The 19,150-nt window shown below is 48.7% G+C and overlaps 1 protein-coding gene across 3 annotated transcripts in view; it reads left to right on the top strand.

Annotated features, from left to right (window-relative positions):
- The window catches only part of LOC117232126 (protein vein), a 207,090-nt gene that overhangs the window by 144,017 nt on the left and 43,923 nt on the right, over positions 1-19,150 (top strand). For all 3 annotated transcript variants that reach the window (XM_033491300.1, XM_033491299.1, XM_033491298.1), the window contains one exon: positions 866-1,008. In XM_033491300.1, the coding sequence (XP_033347191.1) occupies positions 866-1,008 (143 nt within the window). The remainder of the gene's footprint in view (positions 1-865; positions 1,009-19,150) is intronic.

Below are 19,150 nucleotides of genomic sequence, written 5' to 3'. Positions count from 1 at the left end.
TTCCCGGCGATTCGACCTTGCCAGCTTCTGCATTTCTATCTCAAGCCAACAACTGCCTGTTCTCGAATTTACCGGACTCCGTTGTCCCTGCTCTCTTGCTCCACTCTTTCGAATTTCCAACGCATCGACGTCTCGAGGCAGCTGCAAACCAACATCGTTGGTCGAAGCGGAGTATTTGCAGTTTAGTAGTTTTCCTATTCGATATTCGTTCCCGAAGGAGCACGGATCGCGCGTAAAGTTGGCGGCAACGATTTTCCTAAGCGGCTTTCATACGTTTCGACGCGTAGCTTAGGAAATAATCTGGAATTCGAGATAAAACAGAGGAGAAACGTGACGTGGGTAGAACACGTCCGGAACCGCATCGATCGTTATCGATATATTTGCGTTACGAGGGAATTTCGCCGGCAGTAATCCGCAGTGTTTGAAAAGTTATTAAATTTGCCGGCGTCTCGAGGGCAAGTTCGAAAGCTCCCCGGCAGAAGTTTCGGCTTCTTCATACGGAAAAACGAGTTTTCCCGGATAGAGAAGTCCAGAAATTTCAGACCGCTCTAAACCCCATGGAAGCTCGCAGGCAAGTGTATTTGGATCCTTGGGAGCGCAGGCAAAACTTCCTGTTTGCCCGAACTTTGCGCAATCTTCTCCCGGGACTCGAAGAAAGGTACGCGAGCTCGGTCCACGCCACCTCGATATTCGTGTACTTGTTGGAAAGATAATAAACGAACTAATCCGCTATCTGGCCGCGTTTCCATTGAATATTACCAGAGCAAACGATTATCGCAAATCCCCGTGTCGATGGCGTAAACTTTGCTTTTATATAGGCACAAGGTCTTGAAAGTCTAATGAATATCACGTTATCTGTTCGCAGGCGGAGATCGAAAGTGGTGATATCCTCCGCGAAACCCGAGGACAGCGGCAGATACGAGTGCGTAGCGGAGAGTACTTCCGGTCATCGAGCCTCACTCGCGGCCCAGCTTCTAGTCGCTCACGATACGAGAGTTTCGGAAACCAGTGAGTATCATCGATGTACGCGTACATATCGTACGGTTGCATCTTTGTAACAAACGAGAGGCTAACCGAGAATGGAGTATCTACTTATTCCGTGATACAAATCCATGTCTGTCTCTATCTATCTCATTAATAAAAATACTCCAGAAACACGATACTCTGGCGTCCTTAAAAACACGGCAGCTTCGTTATTCGAGCGTCGATCGTCGATACAAAAACGGGAGGAGGAACGTTCGCGAACAAAGAGAACGAGGGACGCGTTTTGTTCGATGCCGGCTGGATTTCCGGTGATCGATCGATCGATCGGTGAACACCTGCCGGCACATCACGACGCGCTTCAGTTTTCACTCGTTGTCGTCATAACTCCGATGGTGCGTGCACCCGCAGCGGAATCTCCATTGAATCCTCGAAAAAATAGAGGCGCGCGTTTTGTACGCGTAACGGGACGCGACTTCACGATACACTGCTCTGCAACCTGCGACATTTCGATGACCCTATTGTCGCCATGAAAATCATTCTTTTCCCTTCTTTTTTGTTTCATTCATGATCGCGTGACGTTCTGAAAGGGAATACCGCGCAATAAAAGGCGAATATAAAAACATCTTTCGATCCCTTTCGGGGTATGTCACGTAAGTTAAACACGGTGCAAACGGAAATCATAAATGTACGATTGGAAAGGTGAGTAATTTTTCATTTATCTCGCAATACGATGGAAGATATACGTATGAAAGGGAAGTGTAGGTAGAAAACTCGGTCAGGACGTCTGGAACGAAACGATAATCGATCGTCCACGGAGGATGCGAGTATCGGCTCACTGGCACGGTGGTGTAGCCATTTACGGTCGACGTCTCGCGTAAAGATGCGACCACCACGTTGTGCATAAACGTCTGAAACAGTTCGCATTGGCGCTTATCGATCGACAGCCGGCTAGACCTCGAGCAGAAGGCCACCGCGCGGAACCTTAGTTTATGGGTTTTCATAATACCTGCAACATTTGGTAGACGTTTTTCGCCAGGGTATTTATGCCAACTGAGAAATGCAGCCGTGGCGGTAACAGCTAGACCGGGAAAAACGCGGAGCTCGACCGCGGTGAAATTCGTACTGCAAACGCGTAACTCAGTTTACAGTGTGCTGTAATTTCCAGCACGATACGGGATCAATTCGAAGGAATTGCTGGTGTTCGAGTGAGAAATTCCTCGCCGAAAATACCGAACGTGAAGCGAAACGGACCGAGACCCGCGCACAAAGGGTCGTTCGTACGTATGGAATACTCGAAAGTTAGCTGTAGCACCGAAGAAACGATAATCGTTGAAAAATTGGTTAAATATCGAGACAGCAAGAGGAACGATATCGAGAATAGCGATGAGAGGAAAGATCCATTCCAGAAGTGGGCCGATAGACGCAGGTGATAAAGTTAGGATTAAGCACCTGATGCGATAATGCCCGCGCAGCCGGCGCTCGGTTCCAGCAAGGCCGGGAAAGCTTGCGGTTCACCGCCACCGAGGCACTGCGAGCTCGTATGACGGACAAAGGGCGACAATTACAACCCTGCCAGCCACGTCAGGGTTTCATATAGCTCTGAACTGCTGATGGCGGGTCAGCTACCCGTTTTGGTGTACACTCGCGTACATTCGACCGGCTCGTAAATCCCGCAACGATGGAACGTTGTCCTGATTCTCGCGGAATTTACCCGCATTTTCCCTCCACTACGCTTCGAGCAACGAAACGAGCGGCGATACGAACGATCGAATCGACGAAAGAATCGATCGAAGGAAGCGATCGCGATCGTTTCGTCCCGAAGACGCCGGTGAACTCGATGGAAAGAACGTGCCCTGGCAAACAATCACTCGACACGTTTTCCTCGACCGGCCCTTTTATTCTTACGGTTGGTAGCACGCTCGAGGGCATTTGGACGACGCGCCGCGGCCGTGACTTCTGTTTCCTTACTGGTTAGCTGCTCGATTGCGGTAACAGATTGTGGTAATGTTTATAAGCCTAGAGTTACTCGAAAGAGCGAACAGCGCGCTAGCTAGACTGCAATAACATTTACCACAAACTTTTACTACGACTCGAATGTTCGTGCCTTACTCGAGGCCCGAGCGCTCTCTCCACTGCACAATGTTTTAACAATTGCCGTTGCAGTCGCAATGGCACGCTTTACTACTACGGAGGTGTAACTTGATACAATAACGCGCGCGTTCCGCGTCGTTTAGTCGGAAAGAGCCGACTCGTGCCAGCCATCGGTGTTGTAGCCGCAGATCGGCGAAATTATGCATCGCAAGGCGTTCTCTATCTAACGAACCTCCGAGGAACCGTTGGAGTTCCATCGTTTGCCTTGTTAGCTGTTCCGGTTTATCGATATCGCGGTTAGAAGCTTTGACGAGTTTCGAGCACTTGGGAAAAGTCGTCGTCGTAGTCGTCGAGGGGACGAAATAAACGTTGCGGATCACACGTCGCCACGCGAATCGCGCAAAAGCCAAGGTTTCGTGCTTAAGTTCCGCGAGAGAAATCCTCGACCGGTCAAATACCCGGGGCGGAGGGTGAGCCGAGGCCAGAGAAAAGGAACGAGTTTCTTTTGCACGGTGCGCGAATGCTCGCGTCAGCGTAGCCAGAAACCGTGAAATTGTAAAAACCAAGACAGCGGCCCGGGCAATTTATCCGCGCGTACGATTTCACCGACCACGAGAATCGGTGGAAGAAAGCGCGCTTTCGGCGTCGGACAAAGAGTCGTTTCCCGGTCCAGCCTCCGATATCCTCGAGAGCGGCCCTGAGCGGCAGCGGATGTGGCTCGAACATCGATCGTTTCAAAGTTCTCGCTCGAGCGAGCAACGACGAAACGAGGAGAGTGGATGATCAACAGAGACGCGGCTAATGACCGTGGTTAAATACTGATACGCCAGATAACGATAACGGAGCGAAGCGGAGGGAGGATCCGGTGCTGGAGAATCGCTCGAGTCCGTTTAATGCTTTCAGAAGCGAAGAGACAAGGAACAGAGGCAATTAGAAGGGGCGACGAAACGTCGAAATAGAAACAATTATGAGCGGAAGGTAAACTCCTTCTGCGTGGAGCATTGCGAACGCTACGGACAAACGGCGATAGCCATCCACTGGCATGGCGCCGTGTTGACGCGGATATAAAGCTGATTGTTCCTAAGAAATTAATTAAACGCAGATTGATAGACACTGCGGCCTCGTCCCACGTTACTACTATACGGAGAACGTTACATCGATTAGGACAGCAGCCTCTTGGCTCACGATTCTCCTAAAATTTCTTCTCGTTTCTACGGGTTCTCTTAAAAGTTAAATTTTACGAGGTCGTAAGGAATCGCGAGTTTTCGCATCGAGGCAGCGCGAACGCTTAAAAAACGAGACACGGGAGGAATATCGTTAGCGAATGTTGCAGGAAAGGCGCGATAAGCGCGGTGCAAAGCATTCCGCCGTGTAACGAATACGATCTCTCTCCGGGGGTCGTTACACGCGACGTGGCTCGCGGCATTGTCTCGGCGTATAAGATGCGCGCTCTGCTGGAAACTCCAAAACTTGTCGCGCGCGATTTCTCGGAGCCTGTCTTCGCAACGACGAATAAACAACCGTCCTCGGTGGAATGGAGCGGCACACGCTCCGTCTGACTACACGTCGCTCATACCACTTACCGGTACTACTTGCCAGGTCTGACGGTATATTATGCACGTCACCGCAGCAAAGTTCGGCGCCATGTACGAAAGAAAAACGCAATACACATAGCGAAAGATCATCCTCCTACCACCTGGGATTTTCCGTCAACGATATTTCCAGCTACGGCAGAGCGAACCGTGCAACCTATCATTTTGCATTCTGTCGTAGTCGTTGACGCGGTCGTGGGAACCAAGTTGTCGAGGATAGTAAATCGCCGCGATAGGAATCGAGAGGCTACATATAACCTTAAAACTCCCAACGAACGATCTATGACATCTTTCGCCCAATTGTTTTGCTAGAAAAATTCAAACATCCGTCTTTGTTGCATCGGGCAACACTCTACCTAAACCAGGCCACACACCGCGGGCAAGATGGCAGCCAAATGTCTTCGGATCCTTACTGCGTACCCTCAATAGTCTCAAGTATCCTCCATACATCTCAGGAATTTCCTAGTCGAGGTCCTTCAAACCGAACAGATATTCTTTCGCTGGATTGTTTCCTAAAGTTTATCGTCCACCACGGGTTGACACGGGAAAGTTGCCTTTTCTCACGTATGAGGCCTCCCAACTAGAAACTTTACTTCGAGGGCGGTTAGCGTCCTTCCTCACTCACCACCATAGCAAATAATCGATTAACAACGAAGCCTGTTTCCCTCACTCTCTTAGCCAAAATCGTCACCAACAAATCCGATGGTCCCGTGCGCTAGACACACCCATCCTTAGCTTTCCTCCGCCACAGCATCACCACCGAACTTCACTGATTTTTCATCTTTCAAACAGTCAACATCCTTTGACCGGGTTTACACCCGTAGATCAGTCACTTACTTATCTTATACATACGCATATCTTCTTTACAAAGTTGTTGGAATAAACTGTGATTTATAACTTGTTATATCAGCGTCATATTCAATTAAACCATATTTTTTCAATTCAATTAAATTCGATTCAAATGAATTCAAATTCAATTAAACCCCTATTATCCTAATCGAAATAGGGGATCGATCATCTCGCGGCGTCGATTGTCTAATCGTAACGGGAAATTACAACTCCCGTTGGCGTGCTTCCTCGCGATCGCGTCTCTCCGCGAGTGATTGAACAGTTTTAAAACGAACCTCGAGGAATTTCCCGACACCTCGTAATCGTCTGCGTGTTGTTTGGATGGATTAGACACGCTGTCGGTTCGAAGCGACGCTTCCCGCAACTGACGACCCAGAAAGACATGAATAATATTATGCGATAACAGCAGTAGGAAGTCTGTTTAGCGAGTCTGCCTCGATGAGTATGGTCTACGCAACATTGGGAAACTCTGTTGCGAGAGAAATACGCCTCCCATCGTGACCATTCGTCTCGACGAGCCCTTCGCGACCCTTCGTTTAAACTATCCGCATCTGGGCGGGAATTCGCATGATACAAACTTGGTCGGACTTGCCGAAACAGCCGTTGGTATCGCGAGTAATAATTGTCGAATGGTACTAGGTTGCTTCGTGTTTTATCCATGAAATAGAATGTTTTTGATTATTTGCACTTTTATCTTTATTTTATAATGCAATTCATATATCGGAAGAAGCCAGCTCTTTGGATATAAGAGATAACATACTTAACCCTTTAACCTACAACTACGGGCATAACTCGTATTAGGTGAACGGGCATAACCCGTATTAGGTGAACGGGCATAACCCGTATTAGATGATCGGGCTTGGTGTCGAGCAAATTCGTATACGCGCGTCGTCTCGCTTCGACCTCGCGACACGTTCGTCTAACCAAAACTCGAAGATTTGTCCGACAGAGCGGGAAACCCGTTGGATTCTCGCGGTACGAAAGATTCGACGTGAGCGCGCTCGCTTTAGACGCCCGTTGCCAAAAAGAGGATGGAACATTTTGTGCAAAGGATCGGCAGAGAATCCGTGCAAGTGCGAGGCAACAGCGTGGAATTGTTGCTTAATCGCGAACTCGTTCCGCGAAGTGGCACTCCAACGAATTTCAATCGCATTCGTCGGCCAATTCCGAGCGTAATGCGATGCAGATGCAGAAACCGCGCGCGATTTAGCTCTCCGGCATAGACGCGAGAACGTGCATACATTCACCATCGTTACTACGTAACGTGCGGGACGTGGCGCGAAATTTCGTGCGCAGTCCGGGTCTCTACAATGGGAGTCGCGACCGAACGAATCGAATAGAATAGAGCTGTTTGGTGCGCGAAACAGCGCATGCATCCAACGCCATCATCAACCGCCTCTACGCCCAGTCTGTTTCCCTCTTGATATAAAGAACGATTCTTGAAACGTTTATGATCGTCTGCGCGCAGCGCCGGTTTCCATTAGCCGTAAGGCGCAACGCGGGGATTCGACAACCTCTCCGTTTCTTCGGAAAGAAATACTCGTTCTCTCTGGAAGAACAAACAAGAAGTATTATGTAAAAGCTTGCAGTTACGAGAGCCGCTATCAGGAGCGAATATTCTCCGAAGGTGATGCTGCTTTTTGCTCGACCTCGTTTATATCGCGTTGCTAATTAGCTTCGACTGCGAAATAACAGTTTAATTATCGAGGGAGCTGCCGTTTTCTAACGAGCACCAAAGAAAAACGATTGTTCGCTTATTTATCGCCATTTGGGTGCCACGAAGGCTGCAAAGTTGTTCCGATTTTTCACAGTTTGGCTAACGATTTCGTAGCCCGGCAAGGTGCTACGCCTCTTCTTCGACCTTCTGTCTCGCGAAATAGAAATTGCGACCCTGCGAGTTCCGCCGATCCGAGTCACGAGACTTCGACGAATCGAATCGAAACCACCGCGAATGAAACGACGCGTAGACAGACGAATCATCAAATTGTATCTGCAGCACGCGCGCTAGATAAAAAAGACGGAACAACACGGAATCCTATTTGTTGATCGACTGTCGGAGAAAAGCGCGAGCCACTCGGTTGGCAATCCAATCGCAGGATCAAAAGGTTGATTCCGCGAAAGCCGTTTGATTTTCCACCGCGTCGTCGGTCAGCTCGTTGTTGCCTAGCGAGAAACGATAGAGCAACCGGCTGCGGCGTAGAGTACGGGCGTGTACGAGCTTTGAGCGAGCGGTAAAAGCATTAACTCGTCTCCCCAAGCGGGCACGATCGACGAGTTCTTTTTGCGAGCGAGCGATGTTCGCGCGATAACCGGCCACGACGTGTACGTCACCGGCTGCATCGAGAACGACGGGCTCCAGGCTTATAACGTATGGAATTTTATATGAAGCCAGACGCGCCAGATCGTGTTTCGCGTACCATAAGATCGTGTTCCGTGAGCTGCAGTTTGGCTGCGCCAGTTTGACGCTTTTCGCTATGATCGAGTCGAATTGAGATGTGCGAGATGAAAAGCAGCGGAGCTATCTATGTGTCGATACCGATCCAAATTTGCAAACTCGTCTGTACATGTCGCATGCTTTTCCAGGCTGGAAGACAGCTCTTACAGTCCTGTCAATTTACAACGCTATTTCGAAATAATTCACAACGAAAATAAAGATCGATCCCTTCTCTGCGATCACTTTGTCTTCGTACGTCATCGACGCGGTGTTCGTTCAAGTACGATCGAACAGCGAGTTCGTCGTGTATCGACAATGCCCTCAACGATGAAATCAACCGACAGTTTTGCCGGTGCTCGTAACAGCCTTGTATCTCGTAAAGGCAAGAAATAGGTTGTCGTACAAGAACCAGACTGATAACTTGGTTTAGCTCTGACAAGTTTTTTCTTTTTTTTTTATTTCATCGTTCAGAAACCATTGGTTACGAATTACCGAAAGCTATCGCGCTCGTGAATCTGTCTGACCACTGACGGACTTATTTCACTTGTCGAGTATCGAGTATCATTTCGTCTTTGACTTGCTTGTACGTGAGAAATCTTGCTTTTATCGATCGAGTTATAGCGACCAGAGGGAAGGTTGGTATTTTTCATCGTTCCTTCGCGATGGGTTCGTTAACGAAGTACCATCGGCGTCCACGCTAATTTGCCATCCGAGGCGAATGAAAGTTGAAAAGGGTAGAAAAGATCCTTTCAAGGAACGTGGAATCTGTCTGACAAATATTCCCCGGCAGCGAATCGCATTTTCCAACGAAAAATTGCGGAAAGAGAGTGAAAAGCCGGGACATTTGCATAGGCTGTTCGTTAATTTACTTAGTGGGAAATTTGGCGCGAAACAAGGCTACGCAATAGCCAATGAAATCCTAGGAAAACTAATTACCGCTATGTTTATGCGAAAGCCCGTCGACCACGGAACATCGAGATATTTAATATTCTCCTGTCGAATCGACCGGCAACAGAATTCTCGAGCGCAATAATTGCGGAAAAATGCGACCGCGAATATCGATGAGCATTTATTGCCGGCAATTCCTTTCGTCGGGGCAGGCGGTCGTGCGTGTGCGTGCACCTATGTTCGATTGCCTGTGAAAATTTTATTTCGAAGCTCCATTCGATTTTCGGCCGTATCGCCTCTAAAATAATTGTTCGTACGCATCGTTGATTAACATCCGATATTCCCGGGAATATCGACTACGCGATTGATTGGTTACAAGGCTTCGTTCCGCGAGAACTGCGATTCAATAGAGAAATCGAACCTGCAAGGTCCATTAGAAAATTCTTTGTGCGTCTCTTTGAACGACCCTCGAGTCGAGCACGAGATATTTACTTCGTACGCGCGATAAGGGTTGAAGCTGGCGACCCTGTTAGTACCGGACAACGCTGGCTGTTCGACCCAGAATGGGGAAAAAAGTTGTAGCAGCAATACGATGCGTTCTGTTGCCGGCTGGCACGGCTAAATGGGATAATGATAAGATATCGCGCGTACGCTTCGCGAGCCTTTCCCTTTCACGAGTGTGCGTGCATTTGAAATAAATTACGCTATACAATCGATGGTACATATAGGCGCGCGCAAATATTACACCGCGCCCGTACAGGATGAAAATATAGCGTTTGATTAAACTGTCAGAGTTATCTCGATTTTTCGATCGACAAGAAGCCTGCCTCCGCCTGTCGGTCTTTACCGTCGAAGACTAATGGCCGACCACCGACACGACACACGGTTTATTAATGTCACTCACGTGACGGACAAAAAAAAACGCATTACTAAATTACGCGTCGCGGAATAGACGGGTCACGAGCTGGGTTGTGCGTTGTTCAAAGTACCCGGCTCGATCGATAGAGAAAGACTTCCGACGCTTCTCCGTTTACGTGGCAACCGAATTAAGATGGAGCTGGATTATACTTTGCTGAACGTATGTTAGGCCTAATACGGTTGGAGAAAATTCGAAGCCTGAAACAGGGCACGTCTAGATTGCGCAGAACTCGCATTACCTTCGAGATATGTTGAATCTAGACTGTGCGCCGTGTAACGATAAGATAGGGTAGATTCAGGTTACTCGCAGCAGGACTGGAATAATAGAAGATCTAGGCTATGCAGGAACTTAAATTAGCTCGAAAACTAAAACACCTACGTTGTAGCGAAATTAAAGAATCCCCGGAATTGTCTAATTATACTTGGTTAATTTAAAATTAGTGCCGGGCAGGCATAAAAGAAGCGACATTTTTTCCAATGGAGAACGAGGCGTACTTGGTCCGTGTTATACCCGGGATTTAGATTATTTCCTAGTTATTCCGCAGTAGAAGCGACCCGCGTTAGACCAGACGAGAGGCAAGCGAGAGAGATTCTCTCAGTGAAAACAAACCACGTAGATCGCGTTGAGTTTGCTATTTCTCGAAATTTACATCCGCGCGTTAGTCGGCGAGTAGGAGCGAACTTATCTAAAGGAATCCAGCCGGAGGCGGCGTCGGCCCAAATTTTCTTTTTTTCCTTTCGCGAAGCAGCAAGCGTCTGTAAAGCGGCGCTGCGGGGGAAAAGACATTCGCGGATCTTTGATCGCGAACGGACGCACGTAGAAAGATACACAGAAGAAGGCACGCACGGCTGAGTGCCTGGTTAGATACAGAGAGAAGTGCATTTTCCTGCAGTAACCCCAGGGACGGCACCTGGGGGTACAATCTTCCTTTTGCCTTTCGCACCGTAGCAGTGCGACGCGCCGCGGCGATGTCTAGCGACGAAGCAATCCGTGCAAAAAGATAGAAACACGCGTCACGTGAGAATTTTGCACGGCTGCACACGTTGCCAGGGCTTGCGTCACTCTCGATCGTTGCATCCTACGAGCCCTGTGCATACCGGAATTACCCGAGGGGCACTCCGCCTTCGTGAATGTCGCCGATACGAGCCAGTCGACCGATTTCTCATCGCGACGACGACAGCGAGCTTTCGCTGGAACAGTCCTATGGGTGGAACGCGAACGTCACGTATCTATTTCGAATCTACACAGCATCCAATGTCCGTGGTGGTCGATACGATGTTCGTTCAATCTGATTATAATATCGTTTGGAACGAGATAGGAAACAGAAATTCGCGTTGATGAACGAAACACAAGCGAGGAAAGCATAATCCATTTATTAGCCGCTAGAACGAAGGTCATTGGGGGAGTGGTCACGCGTCGATGACTATGAAAGGTTTTCTGAAACAGCGAACAGAGAGTCGGACGAAACACGATTAAATCGGTTTCGCGCGATAGGTGCCGTTCGCGGATTGATTGCAGGATCAATTTTAATCACTTCCGCACGACGTGTATACCGCGACGAGTTACACATTCTAATGCGTTCCCTATTAATTTGAGAGTAGCCATTAGTTGCTCGTCCCGGTGTATCACCCGACCGACTATCTATCACCCTACCCGGCAATATTGTCAGAATTCAATAAAGCAAACGAGCTGTTGATTCAATACTCGCCAGCTATTGTCGTTGGGAGAGCGCGATTGGATCCACTCGATCACGATGATCAAACTTCCAAAACGTTGAGTAGCTCCGCGATGTACGTGCCCGACGAGTGGGGTGGTCAATCGAAGAACGCGAGATATCGCCTTGCGAAAAATCAAATCGCCGGTTCGCGACGTGCGACTTAATTGACGTGAAAAAGAAATTCGCCGTATGGGTGGAATACCGGAACAGCGACGAATTAGCAAGCAATCTGTCTGTTCAACGGGGACACGAAACGACAAGTAAGTCGCCAAAGAGTGGCAGCCGAAAAAAGAACGAATAAACGAAAGAAAGAAGTGGCGATGTAACGGTAATTTTTGAAATTTACAACTAACGAGGTAGATTTGCGACTTTGATCAATCTTCGAAATCGTTCCACCTACCACTGTCGTATGAAAAGAATAATCGGAGGTTGTTCGTGAATCTCGTAAAAGCTAACTGTCTAGAACAAACGGAAAGGAAATCAGGCTGACGTGCGCGAGACCGGAACCTCCACTGTTCCACCGCGTGATTCCGAAGAGGAGACAACGTTGAAGCAACGTTCCAGATTACGTTCCACCGGCGGAGGGTCTTTTGACATCAACCGACTCGGTTCTTGACACACATCTCGGTGTCGTTAACAATATATCGCCAGCTTGCGCGTCCCAAAGTTACACGCCGCAATTCGCGCACAGCGAAAACGCGGACGACTGATGATATTCCGACGGCCGATATCACAAAAAGAAAAACGTGGAGGAGCGAAGTGGAAATAGACGCAGAGCAGCGTAGGAAGGGGAGTTCGTTTGCGGAAAAAATGGCTGACGAAACAAGGCCGAGGCGGGTTGTCCTTAAGCGTACAATCGCGTGCATCCCCACGCCGATTCCGTTGGCAGGTGCAGCCGGCGTTGCTGTCCTACGTTCGCGCATTCATCGGCAAAATGTCGTTTCTCATCGCGTAGTTACATCGTTAAATGAATTCGCGAAAGAATTCGTACAGCACGGCAGCCGCTCCATTGTTTCTCGTCCCTTTGAATTCCGCAGCACGGTACGATTTTCGTCCCGTTTCTTATTCTCCGCGCTCGCTCTCGCCTGCCTTTCGTCTTTGACCGTGTTTCCCGCATCGCGAGTGCTAGCAGCATTCATTGCGCGAAAACGTTGGCTCGTTGTCGAAAAGAATTCGTCCAACGGAACACGCTCGTATCGTTCCACTTTGGTTAAATGGCTTCCGAGGAACGAAATAACTGGAGAAATAAAGTAAACTTACTTATCTGAAACGGTCGATCAATTTCTTTCGCTTGTCGCGCGAATTGAGATGTCGCGTAACGACCCTTGGCGACCGTGTCGTCAAAGCGAATTAACCGGAGGGCATTACTTTCGACGAAAACGAGCGAGGCTAATGGAAGACAAACAACCGAGCCACCCTGAGCAAGCTACGCGCGCAGCTCCACTTTGTTTGCGAGCAAAGTACGAGAAAAACGGAAGCATAGTGTCCGATACGGAGGATTCTGTGCGGTCCGACAACGGACGAAATTTCGCGTCTACTCGCTTGGACGCTCGGCGTCCAAGCTCGCAGAAGGAGATCGCAACTCGTTATCGTCTCCCGCCCGCATATCAACCTCTCCCGTCCCTGTGGATTTTCCAGGAAATTCAAGCGTGTCTCCGCGAACAAAAGACGGTTGGAAGCGTGTACACGGCGCAAGACATTTTCTGCAAACGCTGGCTGCAACGGTCGTCGAACGAATTCGTAAAATCGAGAGAACAACAAAGGCGGTATAACAAAAATCTTTTGTCCGCCGGTACTTGGCTGCTGGATAAATTGGAAGCGCGATAGCGTGGCGAGCAGACTGTTTGATTACTAGGAAAGGAACAAAGCGGAAACGTGAATGTGATTTGAAACTCGCGAGAACCTGTCGATGCTCCGGTGTGTACCGCGAGAAGGGACAGATAGAAATTCATGGTGGATCGACGCGTCGAAAGTGGAAGAAATACGATATCCGGCAGAAACGAGTTTCAAGAGAAAGGAAAACGGACGAACGAAAATTCGAGCAATTTTGCGCCTCTGTTCTAGAGATCGATCTTACGTCTGTAACCCTTTAATCTTGCCCGTGCTGCCTTTGTGGTGGAAGGTGTAAATCGCGCGGCCCATTGCGAACCGAAGGCAAGAGCTAACAATCCCGCGAGTCCGACTAAAAGAGAGAAACAGGCGATCGCGATAACCGGGCAGTCGGTGAATTTGAAATTCCAAGCAGAATCGAAGATTGTATTAGCCGGGGTCAGCAATATCGCGCTCTTATTGAATCGTTCTCCCCTGCCGCGATACGAGTGAATACACGCGGCGGATGTCTGAAAAATAATCTAAACCGGATCGTTGACCAGGCCAGCTACCGGATTTGCGATGGTCTCGAGAACGTTCTGGTGAGTATTGGCCTGGTCATATCGAGCAGACGTGCCCATTTTATGTGCTTTCACTCTGTGTGTGTCTATGTGTGTTGCGCTCCTCTGATATTCTTATAAACCAAAGTGTCTCCGAAAATTCAAGCTGAACGGTATTTGCCTCGGGAAGGCTCGCAGAAAAATGCCATTCAAAAATCTCTCCGCTGACTGACAGATTCAAATGGGGAATTCGAACGTGGCACAGATTGGAAGAGAAGAAAATTTCCGCGGGTATACAACGTCGGTAGAGAAATTGTTGCAAAGGAAGAAAGTCTGGCGAGTAGAAAGAAAAGCTAAGATCAAAACTAAACGGTGGATAAAATTTCAGAGCCAGAGGTTTACGAAGCGCGGCGGAAAGCGACAGCGCCTCGAGTTGCATCGAGAAGGGGATACTCGCGCTCGGCCGGTTGTTTCCGTTGATGGAAGATTTCTCCCGTCGAAAACTCTTAGTTCTTTCTCTTTGTGGCGAAAATTCTCTTTGCGAGAATACTCGTTCCATCCTGTGGGAAGAGACGCTCTTAAAAAGACTCGCGAGCAATGGCCTGGTCGGGCGATGGTCTTATCCGTGAACGCGCGATACGTCTGCCATAAAACTTTAACGAGGATGATGTAAGGGCGCTCCGTTCTCTTCGAAAATTGCGCTCTTTCGCTTATGAGTGAAACACGAACGAAACAACCGTCTTGCAATCTTTTTGCAAACAGCCCGCAAAACGATTGCCATGTACCTGAATCTTACCAGCTTCGTACAAACCCGATTTTCGCTGGCTCCTCCGCTCGTTTGCCTTCGATCCTGCCGAGAAGAAGATGGACAGACAGAAACCTAGATATCGTCGATGACGTTAAAATTCCGTTTCCAGGAGCTACGTCGTAGACATCTCATAAGTCGGCTCGAAAACGTCGCAGCAATAGGAACGACGTGCGTGTGCGAGGATCTGGTCTCACTCTCTCCTCCCTCGTTTCTTCTTCGCTTCCGCGGGACTCTTCCTTTTGCACGGTTTGCTAGATCTATTCAATTTACTTTTTCTAGCGACAGGAAGGAATCTACCCCAACAAAGGGAAAGAACGTACGGACTAGGAGCGAGAGGGTAAAGACTGTCGCAGATGGGGCACGAGCGGCCTGAGAGAAGGGATGGAGAATTGGAGGTGAAAGAGGGGAGGAGAATTTCGCTCGGTAAAGCATCACGTGGAGATCCGTGGACGGTGCTTAAAGCTCAGAGGGTCCTTTGAAACTTCACAATTTCATTCTTCCAGACGTGGACGAGCGCGATGATTCCGCAAGGCTCTCGTCCGGATTTTTCTCTCGCTTCTTTGGAAGGCTACTTTTTTCCTTCTGTCTCAAAGGACACCGGCGTAGTCACGTAACCCGAATCATTTTACCCCGTTAGAGACGTATGGAACGCGCGAAACGTCAGCTAAAATCCACTTACGCGATCCCGTAGCGTATTAGTCGTACGTCGACGAAATACGAAATGATGAAGTTCTGCTCGAAGACGAGCAACAAAACCAGTCGAGGGCACCGATTTCTCCCGGGATGGGAATGGCCGCGAGTCGATTCGTTCGTCGCAAGCGATAACAGTCGTTGCGAGAGCCAATAGAGCGGAGCAGCCTCGCGTTTGAAACACGATATTTGGAAACGCAAATGGACCGAGCCTGGACCGTGTTCAACGGCGTGAACCGTACGCGTGCGCGACCAGCCGAGCCGCAAACCCTCGCGAACAGATATATTAGGGCAATTATATCCGACTTAATTACGTACCGCCTCCGGTCCGCACCTATTTTCGAACACTGCCGATGCAAATTAGCGTTGGATGAAAGCGCGTTCTCTCATCTTCCGGCAGCTCGAACACCTGTCCATCGAAACGTTGCCCAAACGAGATAGCAGATTTTTCTTCCATGGTATTCGCACTCGCTGCAAAAATATAAAGATATAAATGGACCACGCTCGAGAAACTTTCATCGATGCGTCAGTTTGTTCTAACTAAAATCATGTAACTTTCGTTCGTCGTATTTTATCCGTGTGTAAAAGTGAGGTTTCGTCATCCTGAATAGATACCGTAATTTTCCGTTTTGGAAAAATTATTTTACTCGTTTTATTCGCGGAACGTGCAACGGGGGACATCAATGTGCCTAACGGCGCACTTTGTGATGTAATTGGAACAACGTTTCTCGACGAGAACAGGTCGTATAATTTGGTCTCCCGAATTTTTTTCCCCGGGTGTCTCGCGGTTCCGACAGCAGCGCGACCAGAGCAGATTAAAAGTTTCATCATTTGGTCGGCTTCCGTGCGAGCCTGCTCGAGTTTTCGCCGCAATTTTCGGCGCACGCTCGAAGAACGAACAACTCGTATTTCATACTTGAAATACGAGCACAGAGGATGGGGCAGAAGAATCCAGCGTGTTAGCCTTAATTAGCGCGCGCATGTGCAGCCAGTTAGCGCAGATAACTAGAATAGATTTTCAAAACTAATTCTCCTGCCGCTAAACGCGTTCATCGTTCAAGCAACGAGAACACGAGAGAGAGCAAGCGTGGCTGGTTGTCGTAGCAAAAAGTTACACAGCCCGCGAGCATCGTTGTATTAAACGGGGGAAAAAAGTTGTGACACGGGAATTGTCGCGACAGGTACGATCAAAACGCGGACAAAGGCCGGTTGAAACGCCAGATCGAAAAAAGCCCTGTATCGATGTCAAAAATTTCAACACTCGACCGTAAACACGTCGAAGAGTGACGTATCAACATAGAGACTCGCGCGTGACGCGAAACAGCTGGTCGAGGCTATCTAAACGCATCCGCGACACCGATTGATGTTACATCGACAGGGATAATGGTATTCAAACAATGTTACACGCGTCAGGAACAGCCAACGGTAAAACTGTTTGTTATCGAGAGCGCTTCGCTAACTATAGCGGCTCTCTTAATGAGAGATAATTCTATTCACCTGGAAAATTCGTGAAATAAACGCGCGACAAGCTTGCCTCCACTACTACGCACTGGTTACCTCCTGATCGAAAAACATCTCTCGCGTAAACGTTAATTTACGAGGTGTTTAAAGGCCAAAAAGAGGAAATATCGTGGAAATTAATTTAGAAATACCAGTAAATTTCTGGGGTGGTCTATGGTGGTAAAAAGCTTGAACGATAATACAGCGATGCTGATTATGTCGCACATACGCAAGTAGACAAGCTGGAAATCTTCCCATTGAGTTTCATTGTACCTTAACAACTTGCTCGATCTAGTTACCAGCCACGCTATTTCCAAATGAAATTCTCGACTTTATAGGGAAAAGTTAAGCAGCACGTTCGCATACTTCGGGGCACTTATTTTAATGATTCTGCCCTCGCTACAGCTTCGATTCATCAGGGGAAAAAATCGACAGACGTCGGTACCGTAACCAGACGGCGCACCTATTCACCGAAAAGCTGCAAGTTATTTGAGAGGTAGAGCAAGGCAGAGAAATTTGTTGGAATTTCCAGAGATTGAGGTTTTCTCGCAGCTCGCGGTCGAAGATCGACGCCCGGGTAAATGGATGCCGTCCATCGTGGGATCGTTTGGTCGCACACGAGTACCGGCAATCGTTTTGGAAAATTCTCGTCGCACGATTGAGCCATGCAAGAGTAGATTTTGCATGGCAAGGCACCGACGATATTGGAGTGGAAGGACGAGCGCCGCGAAATTTCGAGATACAAACCGGTCGGCAAATCGAAGAACCTCTCGTTTGTCGTGTTCACGGCGACCGCGACGTCCTGGCTGATAAGCTTTCCTATTTTTCGCCCGAAAAAGTTTTAGCGTTTTCGTCGAATCCCGTAAACGCGCGCAAAGTCGCATCGCACAAGCCAAAACGGAGAAACGAATTGAAACGCGGCTACTGTCGAACCAAATCGATATAGCCGCGATTCAAACTCGATTCTCGCCTCATCTAAACTTTTCTCCTCTTTCGTTCCCGCCGTTGTTAACCCTGTTTCGCGCGACGAACTTTCGCATTCCACAAGATTGCTACAGAATGTTTTGCGCGCCGGCGAGGAAGAAGCTCGCGCCACCGGCAGAGAGATCAAACTTTCGCGATTCGACGCTGCCATCGAAAAACAAGGAAAACGACGAAGCCGGTCTTCAATTAACTCCGGATCCCGGCAGCATAGGTAATTCTCCGCCTCTCCCTGCACCTTTTCGCTATGAATATTCTTCCAACTAAATAAAAAGGACAAAACCGGGATCGAGGGAAATCCGGTGCAATTCGAGTATCTCGTCGCTTCCGCAAAATAACGCGATTCGCAACTGCAATTTGTATCCGATCTCTAACAAAGGGAAGCCGGAAACTTTGAAACGAGCAACACCGGTAGAAGATTAAAATTTCAACGCGATCTGCCTTTTACGCCTCGCTCTAATCGCCTCCTCTCGATAGCGCAAAAAACTGGGCTACTTTGACCGCGAAATGTCTTCAGCTTGTTAGGAATTTAACGAGAAGAAATGCGTTGGATGAGGTTAAAACGGCGACGGGTAGTGGGTGAAAAAGCGAAAGAGGATAAAGCCGACCGTACAAGCTACTCGAGAGCTTTCCGAAGTTGAAGCTGCGCTCGGTAATACCGGTCCGAATGGTCGAGTACTAATCCGAGTGTAATAATGGTGTACGCGCTTGCAAGCTCGTCGCGCGAGCGCGAACGCGCTCTCCGTCTCGCCACACCGCGCCACGTCGCATTCTGCCGCTTCGGACGCTATTACTCCGCTCTGACCGCTCTGCACGCTTTCAAACTCATTATACGATTTTTAATACATTGCACACGGCTGCTCTGTGCATGGTTCCCGCGGCTCTTTGCTGAATGTTGCTCTGAAACTGCTCTTTCGGGATTCATCACCGTGTCCGGTGCCTCTCGCGAAACCAAAATCCCAATGTTCTGAACTTACGAAAGAACCGACGCTGTTCGATGATACTCTGTGCTCTCGAACGACTCGCCGACGACGTAGAGGTCAAGGAATCATCGATTTTCAACACGTTGTCTACACCAGCAACGATCCGATACACCGAAAGTATGGAAGATTGTATCACGTCATTAGGACGTATTTCCGTAACAGATGCATGCAAAGCAATGATTAATCGGTATTCACGACGAGGCGCAAGATAGCGGCTAGATTCATTATGCATTACGGTTTGAACAACGACAAACGACAGTGAGGAATTACGGTCTGCCGCGGCATTACGCGGCTCTCTGAGAAATTTATAGGTTACGGTCCGGACGGATTCGCCAGCGAGAAATC

This window comes from Bombus vosnesenskii, unplaced genomic scaffold, assembly GCF_011952255.1.
Source record: "Bombus vosnesenskii isolate JDL3184/JDL3185 unplaced genomic scaffold, Bvos_JDL3184-5_v1.1 scf7180000013285, whole genome shotgun sequence".
In the NCBI taxonomy this organism is placed as follows: domain Eukaryota; kingdom Metazoa; phylum Arthropoda; class Insecta; order Hymenoptera; family Apidae; genus Bombus; species Bombus vosnesenskii.
This window is presented reverse-complemented; position numbering and strand designations above follow the sequence as displayed.